This window comes from Gigantopelta aegis, chromosome 4, assembly GCF_016097555.1.
Source record: "Gigantopelta aegis isolate Gae_Host chromosome 4, Gae_host_genome, whole genome shotgun sequence".
In the NCBI taxonomy this organism is placed as follows: Eukaryota; Metazoa; Mollusca; class Gastropoda; order Neomphalida; family Peltospiridae; genus Gigantopelta; species Gigantopelta aegis.
The window spans coordinates 110,120,632-110,138,472 of record NC_054702.1 but is presented as its reverse complement, the minus strand read 5'-3'; the positions used below and the strand labels follow the sequence as shown (position 1 = coordinate 110,138,472).

General features: G+C 33.1%; 1 protein-coding gene across 8 annotated transcripts in view; it reads right to left on the bottom strand.

Moving 5' to 3' along the window:
* Positions 1 to 17,841, bottom strand: part of LOC121371741 (kinesin light chain-like) — a 68,192-nt gene that overhangs the window by 18,203 nt on the left and 32,148 nt on the right. For 5 of the 8 annotated variants that reach the window (XM_041497852.1, XM_041497855.1, XM_041497849.1 and 2 more), the window contains 10 exons: positions 13,036 to 13,279; positions 12,119 to 12,349; positions 11,541 to 11,634; positions 10,049 to 10,277; positions 8,261 to 8,348; positions 6,454 to 6,555; positions 6,217 to 6,300; positions 5,245 to 5,334; positions 1,519 to 1,618; positions 1,094 to 1,143 (listed from right to left, as the gene is read on the bottom strand). In XM_041497852.1, coding sequence (XP_041353786.1) covers positions 1,094 to 1,143; positions 1,519 to 1,618; positions 5,245 to 5,334; positions 6,217 to 6,300; positions 6,454 to 6,555; positions 8,261 to 8,348; positions 10,049 to 10,277; positions 11,541 to 11,634; positions 12,119 to 12,349; positions 13,036 to 13,279 — 1,312 coding nt within the window. Of the gene's footprint in view, positions 1 to 1,093; positions 1,144 to 1,518; positions 1,619 to 2,788; positions 2,879 to 5,244; positions 5,335 to 6,216; positions 6,301 to 6,453; positions 6,556 to 8,260; positions 8,349 to 8,809; positions 8,898 to 10,048; positions 10,278 to 11,540; positions 11,635 to 12,118; positions 12,350 to 13,035; positions 13,280 to 17,841 lie in introns of all 8 variants that reach the window. The other 3 variants (XM_041497850.1, XM_041497854.1, XM_041497851.1) reach the window with 2 other exon arrangements.

The following is a 17,841-nucleotide window of genomic DNA, read 5'->3' as shown; positions in this document are numbered from 1 at the left end:
TTTTGGTGCTGATTGGTCGAATACCCCTTGGGTCGAACAGAAGCTTTCTCTCGAACCAGTTTATTGGTCCGAACTGTAAAATTAAACATATTTAGCTCCAACGACTAAGTCTGTCCGAAGAAATACAAAAAATTATTTATGTACAAATTTTTCGACCCTTTCACGTCAGTCACAGAGTAAGTTATTATAAATTCGGAAGTGGAACGAATAAAGCCTAGATCATATGCCGGCTTATCATGTTGTTTATTTAGCACCTATCTGTAATTATCTTTCTAGTACAGACAATTGTACTACGATAATCGTTAGCTTATTTTGCTTTTAACTTGAAATACACCAGATATCAATGTAATGTAGTGATTGCAACAGTAACAGGTAGGCTAAAGGGCCTCCGCCTCTGCTTCATGCACTTTCATTTTTTCTCAACGTTGTCAATATGTCGCAAAAGATTCTACAACTGCATAATAAAGAACGATTTTTTAAATTAATAAATATTTATAAATACAAACTGCCAGTGTGTTTGTTATTTGTTTATTTAACGGTGATAAATAATAGTTACAAATATGTATCTCATCCGACATTTGATGGCGACTTTGTTACTCATGAGTTAATCGGACCATCTCGCCCAAGCCAGTTTTACGGAAATATGCGAGGTATTCTGATTGGTTTTTGTGTTAAGAGAAGCACCCGACAACGGCCAAATGCATGGTTTGAACTACCCGATGGGTTGAACAGACTTTGATGCACCGACAGTGTTCGAGCCAATGATATTCTACTGTATATATATATATATATATATATATATATATATATAAATATATAAATACATGTATTAAAGGAAATGAGTTTTGTTAGTCATATTCACATTTTCCAAATGAAATCATACTATAATGAGATTACAGAACTGACAGTTGCATTAAAGATGGCTACAAAGAATTCTGACAATTACACATACATAACATTTCTGACAATGTTACACACAAATAGCATGAAAAGCAAACTGTAATATGTTTAAGCGTTCAGTTTCAGATTTTGGAAATTTGTTTTTAAAAACATTTTACCCTAAAAAAACCGCCAAAAAAACTTGTGATATTACCTTATTTTCTTCTCTCTCTTCCGCCCTCATCCAGATTGGTTTATTATCACCTGTAAAACAGACAAGTTTCAAATGAATGGCAAAATCAGCATAGCAAGTGGATATGGATCATTACTAGAAAATACTACCAATAAAATATTAAACACTCCTAGTGATGTACTAAACTTAACCCAATAGCCTCAAACACAAAGGGAGATTAAATTTCCAGGCAAAATGTTAGACAATATTAGTTATTTTATACATATATTGCAAGATCCTAATTTGGTATTTTATCAACATAAATATATCTTCTATATGCAATAGTTTTTTTGACAGTTAGGTTAATGCCTCTGTTTAAAATATACAACTGAGCAAAGCTATTTTCAATTTTTGTTTGTAGCAACCATAGAAATATGTTGAAAATTAAATTTAACTAGAATACCAACCTTCAACTTTTCCAAACTCCTTTTCATGTGCTCTTGTCAAGACTTCTTTATATAAAACTTCAGCTTGTTTGTATTTTCCTTGTTTCAAGTAGGCTGAAGCCTGCATTTTTTAAACAAGTCAATTAGTTTTTTTTTCATACAACATATTAGTCAGATTAACAATTCAAACAAATCTATCTATTCCAAAAATGTTTAAATAAAATACATAGGTCTAGAAATGCCGCGCAAAATGTTAAAAACATGACTGGGTTAATATTTTACCATTACATGTAAGTGAATTACATTCATTTTGAATTCTAAGCAATGTAAACTTAAATTATCGTCGAAAAATATTTAAAAAATATATTTTTTTTAATCCTATTTGCCAAAAGACGCAACATTTCTTTATGTTGCTACATTTGACTAACTTCAAATGTTTTTGAAAAACTAAAATATATGCAGTCAGCTTTATAACCATCTGACCCCAATCAACAAAGTATCATTTTTAAATCTTGAATATCTCGACAATAACTGTAAAATTGAAATTAATCCCATGTTACACAGTGCTAACAATCAAAACACTAACCTTTAATCCATGCATCAAAGATTCTAAAGATCAACCATCTTGTTTACCCGAATATGCCCAAATAACAGTGAAACGTACTGTCGAGTGTTTTTATCTTTATTTTATGTTGGAAAAGGTACATACTTACAAACTGCAAGCACTGACTTATTTTCAAACAAACTGGAACACACTACATTGTTATATACATCGGTTATAATATTCATGTGGTTATACTTGAAAGTAATATTTCATGCAGTACAGATTGTTAGTATGCATATGACAGTCAAAAAGGTTAAGACATAGAATACAGAAAGAATTTTCTAACAGGTTATTACAGATTGTTAAATTTAATAAGACTTTTCGTGTTACTGAATACAAATTGGTTATCATACAATCATTAATTTGTAGACTGATTATTAACAATTAACAAAGTTAGAAAATATTACTTCAGTGTGTAGAATTTTTCAAGCAAGAGATTTACATGCTACCTTTTCTAACTGTTCACAAACACAGTTTTTTGTCCTTTTGTTGTTTTTCTTACGGGGTATTTTGTAGATATTTTCTTAACAGATTATCTACACACTGAAGGTAAGGAGAGCGAAGGTAAACAGAACGTTGCGTTAATGCAGGCTGCAAACAAGTGCACGTCATGTCCATGCCTGCAAGTCAGAAAGCAGAGTGGAGGGTTATCATTCTGCCAAGCTTGCAATGCAATGCCAGGCTTACCAGATTGTTTTGGGTTTTTATCACATTGGGGTCATCAGTTCCCAATTTTTTCTTGTATATTTCTAAAGCTCTCACATAATACTTCTCTACCTGAAAGAGACAAATTTAAAGTGCAAAGTGCAAGCTGTGCATATACCAAGTGGGGCCAACTTCTGTACATCCAGTGTTGGTAATTGATAATCAATAAGAGTTAAATGAAAAATTATAAATTCATGAGAACACAATTTCTGTCTCGTAAAAAATTAGATGGAATCTGGCTTAAATGTGTCCTCCATGTTTGAAACAACCAGTTCATAAAATGTTCCTAAAATTTTGTTACTACCAAGAAATTTCAAAAGATCAGATTTTATTTATTTATTTTTATTTTTTTATAAAGTTACTAATGAGTTTATGTATTTCTTTCACAAGTCACTACAGAATAAGAACTTTATGTTCAGGTTTGATATATTATAATAAATAGTACCATCTACATTTTCCAAATTGTAGTAAAATATAAATTGAACAGATACTTTTATTATAATGAATACTAACAACTTTTTTGAATTTGTAAAGTATCTAAAACTATAGATTTTTTTTGGTTCTCAGTAAATGGTCCCCTAACATCTTCACTAAATTTTGCATAATGTACACACCCTTGATTTTTTCATTCATGAAATAAGTGCATAATGCAATTTTTTTTTTTTTTAAATCTAAAATGCCACCCAGTGTTAGGATTTGTTTTTTAAATCAACATTTGAAGACCAACTTGCAACAACTACTTAATCCTAATAGAAATTACATAATTATTGGGACAATAACACAACTACTTTTAATACTCACTATATAGGAAACAATTTAGCAGGATTCCATTACAAACTTCCATTTAAATTTTGTTTCAATTTTTTTTTAAACATAGGCTTAAAAAGAACTATTTCACTTATAAAATGTCATTAGGTTCCATTGTAAAATAACAAAAAGAAGCACCATCTGACCAATAACAACAATATCTAAACACCATTTTAAAAAAAAGAAGAAGACTGTGTATGACACACTTGTAAGAAGTCAATCAGCACTTACAAATCAACAGTTTATTATTTTGTTAAGAGTCCTAGCTTCCTATTACCAGATCGATCAGTTAGTAATGTCTGCCTCTAAATGTCAGAAATGAATAAGCTTTGACAGCAACATGATACATGTGCCAAGGACGACAGATTAACAGTCACTTAAGATGTCAAGTTTAGACCCTTTGGCAAATTGTGCATACAAAGATTAAAAATTAATATCAACATTCTCAGCTGTGTTAATTAATATTTTGTTTTTTTAACGACGCCACTAGAGATCATTTATTAATCATCGGTATTGGATGTCAAACATTTGGTGATTTTGACATAATCTAAGAGAGGAAACCTGCCACATTTTTCATTAGTAACAAGGGAGCTTTTATATACACCATCCGACAGACAGGATAGCACATACCACAGCCTTTGATATACGAACAGCTGGGTTAATACGAAACATCTTCAGGAGGGCCTGACTTGACATTATTCACCTTTATTAACAAACTAGATGGCCATTCAGAATGCACTTTATGTATTGTCTAGTGAAATGGGCTATTTTGTGAGGGAATATTTTGGACTACTAAAACATAAAATATCAGATTGAACAAAAGGTGCTTTCAGTTCATGAAAGAAAATGAATAAAACCTTACCCACAATATAAAAAAGCCACAACTATCCTACAAATAAATGACAAAATTCTACTGGCCTGGTTTTGTTAAAATATCAGTAAATATCTAATTACTCAATATTTTCAAAATTTTGCAGAATTAATTATTTTCTGAACTTGTAAGTCAGGCCATTTTTCAGCCTTGTAAAACATTGTAAACCAGATATTTAAAATAGCAAACCACAATGCTACTTACAAAACAAAAAAAAAGACTTAAAGGGACATACCCTAGTTTTTAAACACTAAGGCATATTTTTACTATTATGGCCGTCTTTTGATAACTGAAATCATACTTTACTTAGATTTTATTGTTTAGATTAACCATTACCGTACATTCGAAGTGTTTTTGGTCATCCTGGTGTTTTTAATATCACAAAATGCATTTATTATATTTTTTAAAACGCACGTGCGTCTGAGAAATAACAGTTATGGAGTTAAGTTTTAGTCTATTTTTAGAGAGTATTTCACCATTTCAAAGTCACAGACTCATGTTTCACTCAATTGTAACTTAATCCACACGTGTTACAGGTTTATAGATTAACTAAACATAGTGTTAATTTTCACGGGCTGAAACTAGGGTATGTCCCTTTAAGAACAAAGTTATTTGTGATTTTTGACTGAATAAAACATCTGGGCTTTTTCTGTTGAAACCAGGACAGTAATAGAAGACAAATACAGAAAGATGGAACCTTTGACTTGACCTGGATGTACAGTTATTGTTGACCCCAGTAAAATACAACCACCGATCTTACCAAGTTGTTTTTAGTCTTAGCTACATTTGGATCATCAGGGCCAAGTTTACTTTCATATATTTCTAGAGCTCTCTGATAGTACTGCTCTACCTGTTGGCAAACATTGGCAGCAAAGTCATCAAGATATTACATTCAGATGTCACAGGCCTGAACATTTTACAAACTAATGAAAATTTGATGGGGTTTTTCATTTAGTTCATTTGGGATTCCATCACATATTGATAATGATGATGTGAAATTGTGGTAAGATACCATGCAAAAGATTTGGTAATGTTTTTCTTGCATTACGAATGATTCAATTCAAAGAGTTTGTTCAGTTTGATTACAAAATTATGTTTTATGTTTCTGTGTGAGGGTGGGTGCAAATAGGGGTGGATCCGAGATGGAGTTTTCTTATTCTGTACTCTGGAAACCCACTCATGAAACAATTATTTTTGCAAAATGGACAAGCCTGATACAGTTATATCAACACTGTAAACATATTATTCATTAACATTGTGAATCTAAATTCTAGTAAACAATTATAGGTTTAATATTAAAACACTTTGTCAAAGAAGTCAATCTCTGTAACAAAACATATTTCTTACCTTGGGAAAATGTAATGTAACCCAACATGTAGTACCTTCTATATTACTGTAAAATTAACATTTTGCATACATATATAATTTTGGCATTTTTCATGGTTGTAATTTAACCACAAAAATGACATTGACACAAATAATTACAAGCTTCATTATAAAGTTACAAAACTAGCATACAAACCAGGGCAAGAATAGCACTTTAACATGATCATGGTATTTTAACAAATAAATTATTATGCAACCAATCTTTTTCTGTATTAATTTTTCAACAATTGTTAAATTGTCGCAAAAAATGGAACAAAGATCACTATGTGTATTCAGATACCAGTTTACAATATTTGTGAATGTTTCAATGTTAACGATATGTAATGCGACAAAAGTAACACAATACCTCTTCGTATTTGCCTTGGTTCTGACATAGAAGAGCTAGATTATTTAACTGCTTAGCAACATCTGGATGATCTTTACCAAGCACCTGCCAAAGAAAAAACAAAACATTTTAACAATTCTCATATACTAAATACCATAAATACTACATTTCCCAACTTAAAATCAAATTTTTATATGCTATATTACAAATGAAACATTGAGAAAAATTAAAATAGAGAATTTGTAATAGTGGCTATACCTTTTCCCTGATTTCTAAAGCTCTCTTGCACAGCGGTTCTGCCTCCTTGTATTTCCCTCTCTTCCCATATAGCACAGCTAGATTGTTCAGAGTGGCAGCAACCTAGTAAGAAAATCAGTAAGATGTTACAAGTATTAAATACTTTAAACCTGAATGACTAATGCATAATGCTAAATATTATTTAGAAAGCATCTACTGAATAATGAAATTTATAGCAAAACAGACATTTAAAATAAAATGATTTTGCTCAATTCTAATATAAATTGAGATTTTAATGATAATTTTACACATTAATTTCATTACATTTCCTTAAGATGAGTTTTAGCATTTTACATATTCTCTGTCAATCTAAGGTGTATACATATTTCCACTTTATATAAGTTACAGACATTCCACATCACGTAACACTCAAAGATAAATTATACAATCATGCATTATCATGTGCTAAACATGAAAAATACAAATACAACAAATACAAATTATACTAACTTATACAAAAACAACAGTACACTGATATTAAGGTTTCTTGCAAGTTTAACACATGCCATCAAGACTAAAATAAAACAAGCAAAATGTTTTTAAAATTACAAGTAGCTGAAGCAATAGAGTCCCCTAAATGGCCCAACACATTTCAATATCTCCTTAGTTACGTAAATATTATTTAAAATATCTATTAATTTGAAGGTGTTTTCTTTTTACTACTATTTTTTTTTTTTAATCAGTTAAATGTAAAGATAAAATATGACATTTACAACTATTGTAACACATCTTTAAGTCTAGCACACTTAACATTGATTTTGTTGTTAAAAACTTTCTCCTATCTTTAATAGTAAATACAATATCATTTTTGTACTCTGTATGGGAGATTCCCAATAAAAAAAAAATAGTATTGTAATTTAAGCTCATAAATATGGTAAAATTTTCCATTTTTAAGACCATGGGCTTCATTTAGGGTGGGCTTAAATATGTAAAATCTCGGTACATAAAATTGCAGCTCAATATTTTGAGGCATTGAAGATTTTCTTTTTGAATAATGAACAGCAGAAATATACTACTGACTTTAACTATCTATATTGAAAATACATGTCCCAACTTCCATGAGTCTATTTATATGACCGCTCTATGTTGATGATTTATAAAATGCTTGAATGAATAAAAAAAAAATATAGCTTAAACTGCTGGAATTTGGTTCCAGGTTAACATATTAAAGTTGTTCAGTATAAAACATTTCACTATGCATATATATATATATATACACTATCTAACTGTGCACACCTGCATGCCATAAGCAATTTTCATTAAAAAATGAGTCGAGGACGAATACCATCTTATTTTTAATGACATTACTAGAGTACTGGGAAGAATATTAATAGAATGGAGAATTAACCAATGTTTTTATTAACACAGAAAAATTAAGAATAATAGAGCTGTTATTAATTAATATACTTTATATTACATTTTTTTTTAGTAAGAAAATATTTAACAGAATTAAAAAAAAAAGAAAAAAAAAGTTTAATAAAAAAGGTATAGCTACAGAATGTAAACTCCACTTCCTGAACTAAAAGAAAATCCTTCTACAGCCACCAGCAAATAAATCTCCCAAAATAATTTATAATGTTAATTAAAAACAAAAAATTAGGAATATAACTGCTATAATAACTAAATAAATAAATATGTATTAAATAGCTAACTAAAAAGATTCCACACACACTATGAAGAAACCATGCTATGTGCCCGACAACAACCACTGTGATGACATGCCCATCAACACCACACCAACTGGCACAGACAACTACGCATCACTTACAGCTGGGTGGTCGGGCCCCAGAGTTTTCTCGCGAATTCCCAGGGCATCATTCAGAAGGTTCGCAGCCTCTTTATATTTACCCTGGTCTCTGTAAATGAGTGGGTCAGTTTTTAAAATTTAAATAACATCCATTTGTAAATTAAAAATAAATCTAATTTCTTCTAATATTATGAAACCATTTTGTATCATCTTGTCTGAATATGACCTGATTTTATTTTCCAATCAAATCCTCTTGTTTTTCAGTCAAAATATGGACCCAGTACCTCACAATTTTAATCATCAAATATGAAGAAAAAAGGGGGGGGGGGGGGGGGGGAATGTGTATTCTTATAAAAAAAAATCAAAAAAATCAATAATACAAAGTTCAAAGGAAATTGAGTGTTTAGTTTATATGGATACATTTCAGCAGTGAAAGTAGAAAAACCTCTCAGGTCATATTCAGTGCACTGGAATCAAGACTGAACAAAATAGCTTCGTTTAAAAGATCAGCAGGTTGCTCCGTGTTCCTGGAAGAGAAACAAGCCATTAGTCAGTAAAAGCTAGACTCACAGCAGGATGGCTTCTCCCGAGCGTTTTCTCTCGTATATACAAGGCATCCTGCAGAAGATTACCAGCTTCTTTAAATTTACCTTGGTCTCTGCAAACACAGAAAATAGCATGCACACGGTTTTCAGTCAGCAAGCTAACTGAGCAAAGGACCACTTCTTTGCACCAGTTAATCAGAAAGAAAAAATATCAGTAAAGCTCATTAAAAACAGAAATTCCAAGGAAAACATCCAACTCCCAATTAAATTTTGAGTATTTCATAAAAAAGGAAACACAGGAAATATTAAGAATAAACCAACACCAAATTCAATGCATGAATTTTGTTTTATCCACATATCAGACATTGGGCCATTTTAAGGAAAATTATCTATCTCTCAAGTGACAATTTTACAGGATAATGCTTGAAAATCAATGTTTATTATAAAGTGCAATCACTTTAACAATTCATAGACAACATTTATGATAACTGTTCTGCAAATCTGTGTATAAATGTTTGACCTATTATGTTATATAGCAACTGGAGGGGCATTGCAATTCCTAAACACTTATTCTACCATGCAAAGGATTGGGAATTCCTTGATGAGTACCCTCTAACTGGAAACACCACAAAGCCTGCTGTGAAGATCATGCTAAAATATGATGACATCTGCAATAAAGTTTATTTCAACCATATGTTGGTGACAAATTTTTATTAAATTATTGTTTTTGCCTATTAAAACCCCAGTAGTCCGTCATACACACATACATATTCAAATGCAATTTTTTTTTATTAGCACAACAGTATATATTCATGCAATGTATGAAAAATACTCAATACAAATGATGCAGAAGTTTATTTTAAAACTTTAACATTTCACATAAATCTTGTGAGTCATTACCAATCATTACCAATAAAAATAATTTTCCACTGCCCTACCATCATTTCCACTGCCCCACCAGCATTTCTTATTTTCCACTGCCCCACCATCAGTTCGACTGTCCCACCATCGTTTCTTATTTTCCATTGCCTCATAATTTTTTCCACTGCCTCACCATCATTTTTTAGTTTCTACTGAGCACTCCAAAATTGATTTTTCATTTTCCACTGCCCCACCATTATTTTCCACTGCTCCACCATTATTTTCCACTTCCCCACCATCATTTTTCATTTTCCACTGCCCCACCATTAATTTTCATTTTCCACTACCCCACACATCTTGATATGTTTACTACAACATCCGACCATGGAAAATAATGACTTACCTGTACACTAGTGCCAATATATTCAACATGGTGGCCACGTCGGGATGGTCGTGGCCACTCGTCTTCTCTAGATCCTCGAGAGCCTGTTTACACAGAGGCACAGCCACTTCATATCGACCCTGCGAGGCATACTGGATGACTAGATTGTGTAAGGTCCGCAGTCTGGCTGGGATCTCGTAACCTCCACTGGCAGCCTGGGCCATAGCACTTGGTTGGGTTGGGGAGAGAACTGACAAAGTGCAAAAATAAGACATTTATTCCCGACGTCTAGTACCGTATTTGACCGGAAATTAGCCCATGTCTTTGAATAAGCCCCCTTCCGTTTTGATAGCATTTAAGAAATTAGGCCCTCATTCGTAAATAAGCCCACGCCCAACTTCGTCACCTTATAAATAACACGAAATTGCAAGTTTGCTCAAAGTTCATTTAAAAGGTCATACCTCCTGCAGATAATTAAACACAAATGTAACACAATATTTTACCACCAGTGAGATATAGCAGTCTAACAGTAACAGTGTGTAACATTGTTTTCAATTTCATTCCTGCAGTATTTCTTTGAAGTACACAAGCCCAAGTCTGAACTAAAACCAATGTCTATTTTTACCACCACACTGGGTCCGCAGTTAATGCTAATTAAGCAAATACCTTATTCTGATTGGCTAAGAACAATGACCTAGATTGACAATTCTTTGTAGTGTTAGCTGGCTGCCTGTCACCTGTGTCAGAAACGTGTGTAGACGCTATTGAGTTTGTTGTTAATTGCTGTTGTTTTAAGTCTTCTCAGCATTAAATTTTGGATGTAAATAAACAGCACTGGTAAGAAATTGTAACATAGAAGGTGTGTTTCTGATAATTAGATACTAGTGAAAAAATTCAATTTAATTAATAAACTATTATTATTTATTAATAACAAATGGAACACTAATTAATAGATGGGCTACTAAACGTTTTTTGTTTTCTTCCTAGTTGATTTAATTATTATTATTAAAAAAAATTTCAACAAAACTGGCCCCTTGTCTGGGAATAAGCCCACCCCATGCTAAGCTCACAGTGAGTTGTTTTGACCCCCTGGGCTTATTTCCGGTCAAATACGGTATTTAACTACAAAATTATGAAAGCAAATATGGAAGAAAATGTTAATACTACATACTTATAGTCTGTCCCACAGGGAACATCTTTTTTGCATGCTATGTTATACTTGTTATTTATTTCTGAGCCGACTGTTTTCTAAATTGAACACAAAAATGGGTTGGTTTTTTGTTTCTGAAAACACATTTAATTTTCTTCTAACGTCAAACAAAACTGAAATTATTTACAAAACACATTTTTGTACAAGGATGGGATGGATTAAGTGTTTATAAGGATAACACCACAATAAAAAATAAAAAATAAAAAATTCCAAATTAGAACTAAAATTTTAAAATCTAATTTGATCCGTGGAATTTATGTCTGTCTGTCTGGTATTTCAAGGAATTCTGTTTGTGATTATTACCTTCTGGGGAGGGTCCATCTTCGTCATCATCTGGAAAACCAAGGTCAAGGCCAGTCTGTGATGTTTGTTGATCGACTTGTTCTTTGTCCTCAGGCTGTAACAATAATGATATTTGTCTGAAGTAATCATCCAGTTCAACAAAATAATTACAAATAATTATGGAGAACTTCAGTTACAATATATTTTGTAGTTATCTAAACACACAAATTTGAAATTCCATAAATGAAAAGACAGACATTCAAACTTAATAAATTCAATGTTGATCAAATTAATTAGCTAAAATATTTCATATATAACAGCATCTAAAGTATACCCAACGTAACAGAAATTGCTCACAATGTTACAAGTTTTAAATTTACTTAGGATGTCAAGCATTAACACTGCAAATATGAAGAGACAACAGTACAAGCATAAGTCCTAAAAACTGTCATAATAATATTATTTATTTGATATATTGTTAATGACAATTTAAAAATGCAATTTCATATTATTTGACTGATATATATTGTCAATTTCAATCTAAAATGCTATTTCATTTTTTTTATCAGTGTACTTATATATAGTAAAACAACTCTTACCAAGCTGGTACTATTAGAATCGTATTTTTTCATTTCGTTCATAAATTCTAAATGTTTTTTCTCCTCCTCCAGTGCTGCCACCCTCTGTTCACTTCCCTGGAGCTTCTGCTGGGTGTTGGCCAGCTCGTCTCGCAGCCACCCATTTTCCTGACATAGCCGCCGCACCTGAGCTCGCAGCTTCTGCTTTTCTGCTTCAGCATGTTGGAAGTGATGGCCAAGAGACATCATTACCTTAAAACCAGAAATCATCCATATACATAATTAAACAAATTACAATAATATGAATTGTGTATATTCTAATTAAATGGAAATGTATATTTATTCAATTATTGAATCAATAGATCATACAATTAGTCAGTCAAGACTTAGTTATGAGTTGGAGCTAGAAATCAGAATAGAAGACTTTAATGCATGACCCTTGATACATATCTAATATCAAAATACATAATTACTGGTATTCACTGTCAGTAAAACAAATAGCAGAGACCAGGAAAATCTTTAAAATAATTTTTTTTTTTCTTACCATAATTATTTGTTCTATAAAAATGGATGGAAATTCTTTCTAAATGAACTTGTATAGATTTGTTTTTGGTAGTTCATATAAATTTTTTTTATATATTTACATGATACACATTACAAAGAACAGAAACTGAATTATTAAAAATAAAAGCCAAATCCAGTTTTTATTTGTGTTGCATGTTGATGTTACTGCAAAACCATTTTTAATCAATGATTATTAGTACTTCAAAATATTTAATCAATGATTATTAGTACTTCAAAATATTTAATCAATGATTATTAGTACTTCAAAATATTTGAGTTTTTGCAGGATCTTAAAGTTTGCATTAATATCATTTTGCACGAATAAAGCAAAAATTAAGTTGCATAAATATAACATTTTATGGTAACTGACTTACTTGTGCCTCTCCGAGCCCTAGATCGATCATTTCCAGTGTCTTCTTGAGAATATTGGTCTTCTCCTCGACAAGGTTAGTGTCTCCATTTTCCCTCTTGATGGTTTTCATTGACGTGAGAAGACTGTTGAGGATCTGGTGGTGTTCATTCTTCAGCGTCTCCAAGCCCTGAATCACCGTCTTCGTGCTGCCCAGGATCGCGTCCTGAGACAGACCCGTCATCTTGCCAATTTCCTCAATCTTTTTTCTGAAAAACACAAACAACATATGCAATGTAATGGACAGATATTTTAATGTTAAACACAAGGATGATGAAAAACCTAAGTGTTTCTCATAGGACCTAAAAATCTCTTACCAATCACTGTTCCGGCTTGTTGTACAGTGAAACCTGTCTAAACCAAACCCTTAGCAGACCAGAATCTTGTCAAAGCTGACCCTGAGTAGACCGGAATCTTGTCAAAACGGACCAGTTTCGCGGTCCCAAATTTTCTAATTTCTAAAACCCGACCCTTTAAGCATCAGATCCTGTATAAATCAGAAAAATATTAGGTGCCCGGTATCACTCAATTTAGACAGGCTTCACTGTAATTGTATGTGTTGAACGGTTCAACATTAAATTATGAAAGGTAATCATCCCATGCTTATTTTAGATGCATTTAGGTGCCAAATGTGAACAAAATAAAGCACTATATCACCATTTGTCATGTTGTTACTTCCTGTAACAATTTAATATAGTCCAGTTTAGGTTAAAGTTCTTCATTAAAAAAAGAATACAAAATACTGGCATGCCTTTTCAAATCTTTGATTATTACAAGTAGGCTGACCATTGCAGCATTTAAATAACTTGTTTGTTTGAAGCTAATCATCATTATGAGTACTAAATGACAAGACCCGTGCATGTAGTATGCTACCACTTATATAACAACTAAATGCGGCCATGCTCTGGCATAATGGTGGATAACTGAACATGTTTGTGGTCAACCTTTGTTGGTTTTCTCTGCATGAAGTTAGGTAGCGAATGCACTTCCTAAAAATATCAGTCACAGCCTTTTCGACATTGTCCTATTTTTCATTGACTATATTCTGACATAGAAATTGTATTGAAATTTATGCTGAAGTTAATGGCGGTGTGCAGCCATAAAATGTGTGGTTCTGACTACACACCTGCATTGACTGTACAAATTAATAAATAGACAGCAGCTGTTTCTAGGCAGGTTACATGTAACAAAGATATGCACATTAATGGGGTGTTGCTCACCCATTGTGCCAAGCCCTGCCCCTCTAGTATATATATATATATATATATATATATATATATATATATATATATATATATATATATATATATATATATATATATATAGATATATATAGATATATATATATATAGATATATATACTGACACACAATGAAAACGCAAAAACAACTTTTCATTGCAAATAACGACAAACTATTAATGAATTGATGGATAATGTAATATGACATTAATGACTGATATTCATGAGATACATTCACATGGAAACATGGCCAGTTATCATCAGTATTCGAGTTGCATTTGTAATCGAAAAGTTCAACCCACCCATATCAAGGTCAGTATCTGGTGTGTCCACCATTGGCACGTGAGCATGCGTGAAGACGACAGAGAAAGGATTGGCACAAACAGCTCAAATAAGCCACAGGAATGTTCCTCCACTCCTCCTGCCATGCCTGTGCAAGCTCAGCAACGTTACGCGGTGGTGGCTGGCGGTGATGTACACGACGTCCTAACTCATCCCACATGTGTTCAATTGGGTTCAAATCCGATGAAACGGCGGGCCAGTTCATAACGGTGATACTGACTTGTTGCAGGAATGCCTGGGTAATTCTTGCAGTATGTGGACGGGCACTGTCTTGTTGAAACAGAAGGGGACCTCCTGGTCTTCGGTGACAGCGCAAAAGTGGCTGGAGAATTGGTCTTAGAATAACGTCAACATAACACTGGATTGTAAGGGCATTGTGGACAATGATGAGATCACTCCTGAAATCACAGTTGACTGCTCCCCATACCATCAGACAACCGCCGCCAAACTGATCACGTTCCCTCACACATCCGTCAGCGTACCTTTCATGGAGTCTCCTGTACACATGTGCTCTTCCATCGGCAAAGGAGACCGAGAAACGGGACTCATCTGAGAAAACAATGCTCCGGTAAAAGGCTGGTGGATGATTACCATTCTGGAGAGCAAACTGTAGTCTCGCAGCACGATGTCACGGTGTCATGATGTTACCATTGTAGGGGCGTCTGCATCGGAGTCCAGCCGTTCTGAGTTGACGTCCTATCGTGTTGCTTGCTGTCATCGTTGCAGTTCTGAACTGGTCATGGAGGTGGTATCGTCAAATCTGCCGATCTTGGCGTGGGGTCGTAAGGACGTTGACCAGGTCGAGGTTGATCACGGACACTCCCGGTCTGTTGATGGCATTCAAAAAGTCGTCCAATAGTTGATGGATGGACTCTGAACGTCCTAGCAACTTGGCTTTGCGAAGTCCCCCCTTGAACCATGCCCAACGCTCGCTCCCTTTGTTCTTCTCTGAGTCGTGGCATTCTTAATGTGACGAGGAATATGACACCGTTAAATGACTTTTATGTGTCCACATACTGGCATTTCACGTGCATTGCATGCAGCATGATTGAGCATGTAGTGAACGCATTTCACACCATTTTGTGTTTCTGCTATTGTATGTGTAACGAGAACAAAACCAGGATTAAAACCTAGACAAAAGTACCAATCAATGGCTTCCTCTCATAAATTGTTATTTTAAGTCCAATAAATATATTTTTCATTAATCACAACAAAATATTGCAAAATATCTGTTTTGCGTTTTCATTGTGTGTCAGTATAGTTATAGTGAAACCCCTCAAAACCGGACAGCCATGGGACCAAGGAAAAAGTCTGGTTTTGAGGGGTATCTGGGTTTACAGAGATTTCAGTATTGAGGTAAACGTTTGTTGGTTGGTGTTCTCTATTGATATAATAACTAATAAAACTGAAGAAAAAAAACCAGGTACACTTTCGAACTTTCAAATTATTTTAAGTTTATCATCAAGCGATAATTCAACATGGCAGCATTTCGCTGGATGTTCCAACATGTAACAAAAAAGTAACTTGTATTTGACATGTCTTTAAACTTGCCAAAATTCTCTGAATCTGAAGCATCAAGTTTTCAGGTATATATAGAAATGTGTAGTGCATAGGTAATCTATGATCACTAGAACAAGAGAACTAAGTTTTCTACAAGGAATTTTTTATTAACGTTTTTAATAATGGGTAACTGACTAACACTAAAAGTAACTGATGCAACATTTGCGAATCATAAAAACTAATAAGAACATATTTTAAAAATAAAACATTTGTCTTTGGCAACTGGTTCATCTAAATTGTAAGACATACATAAATCTTAAAAGGGAATTAAATAAACTAACAATAGGAGCATGTTCAGGGTGGTGGGTTGGGGTCACCCCCCATTTCCCAACCCTATCCCTGCTCAAAGCAAATTATTATTATTTTAATATGCATATACATGCATTTGTCATGAGGAAGTTTACTTGTAGAATGCAAGAAATTGCATTAAAGGACATCAGGTTCTCACAATTTTCCACACCCCCCCCCCCCCCCCCCAGTAACTTGGGCAGTTGCACCCTCGATGCCAGCCAGTCTAAACTCCCACTCCCAATTGATTTTTTTGCAATTTCCAAGTATATATACTTTATTTACTTTCTTATGACATTACCAAATGACAGAACCGAACCAAATGTTTCGTAAGAAATCGATGGGAGTAAGGAAGATATTGTAAATAACCCATATTCTTTCTTGAAAATGTGTGTGTGTGTGTGTGTGTGTGTGTGTGTGGGGGGGGGGGGGGGTTGGTGTTATTCTCAGCATGCTGTCCTGTCTCATTTATTTTTCTTATTTGGTATCACTTTATCTTGCTTCATTTTTCACTATTCTCCATTCTTTTTCCTCTCCAACCTCTTTCTGTCTTCGTTCAAATGTGCTTGATTCTTGTTCATTTTCTAGGTTGCTGTCTTGGGAGGTATTCTACTAAAAACATCAGCAACTTGGGATATGTTCAGGAGTAGTAACCAATTTATCAAATGAAAGGACATTTGCTATTTAGAACTATTAAAGGGGCAACCTCAAAGTTGCATAATACATTTCCAAAAATTATTATTATTATTTTATTTATCTTTTGAAATGTAAAGATTATTCTTGAATTAAATTACATGCCCATAAAATATTACAACCAAATAACTTCATTCACAGGTAAAAAAGAATTATATCATAACAAAATTCATTTCATGTGACCAACAGTTAACTGCATGAAATCACATTTTGAATTTGAGTTCCACAATGACAAAGGATTGGCTGTTTTGTTGAATAACTGATGCAAACTGTCTATGTACTTTACAATTTTAGCCAAGAATTCATGGGAAACCATTGTGGAAGTACGATGTAATGTTGATTTATTTTTCTGAGTTAATTACGAAAGATTATGTATAAAATCATCTAATGTTTAGTTATTTATCATAAATAAATGTAAAAATAGCAAAATAAGTGACTTGCCACTGCATGTATCAAATTGCAATTCTAAATTTGTGTTACCGGTAATTATTATTGAACAAACATTATAGATACTGTTTACAATAAACTGTGCTGTACATATATTAATCTAAGCTAATGAAACAATGTCTACCTCTGACATCACAAGCAATACAATAATATCTAATGAAACAACTTATATGTGCATCTGACATCAAAAGCTATACAATA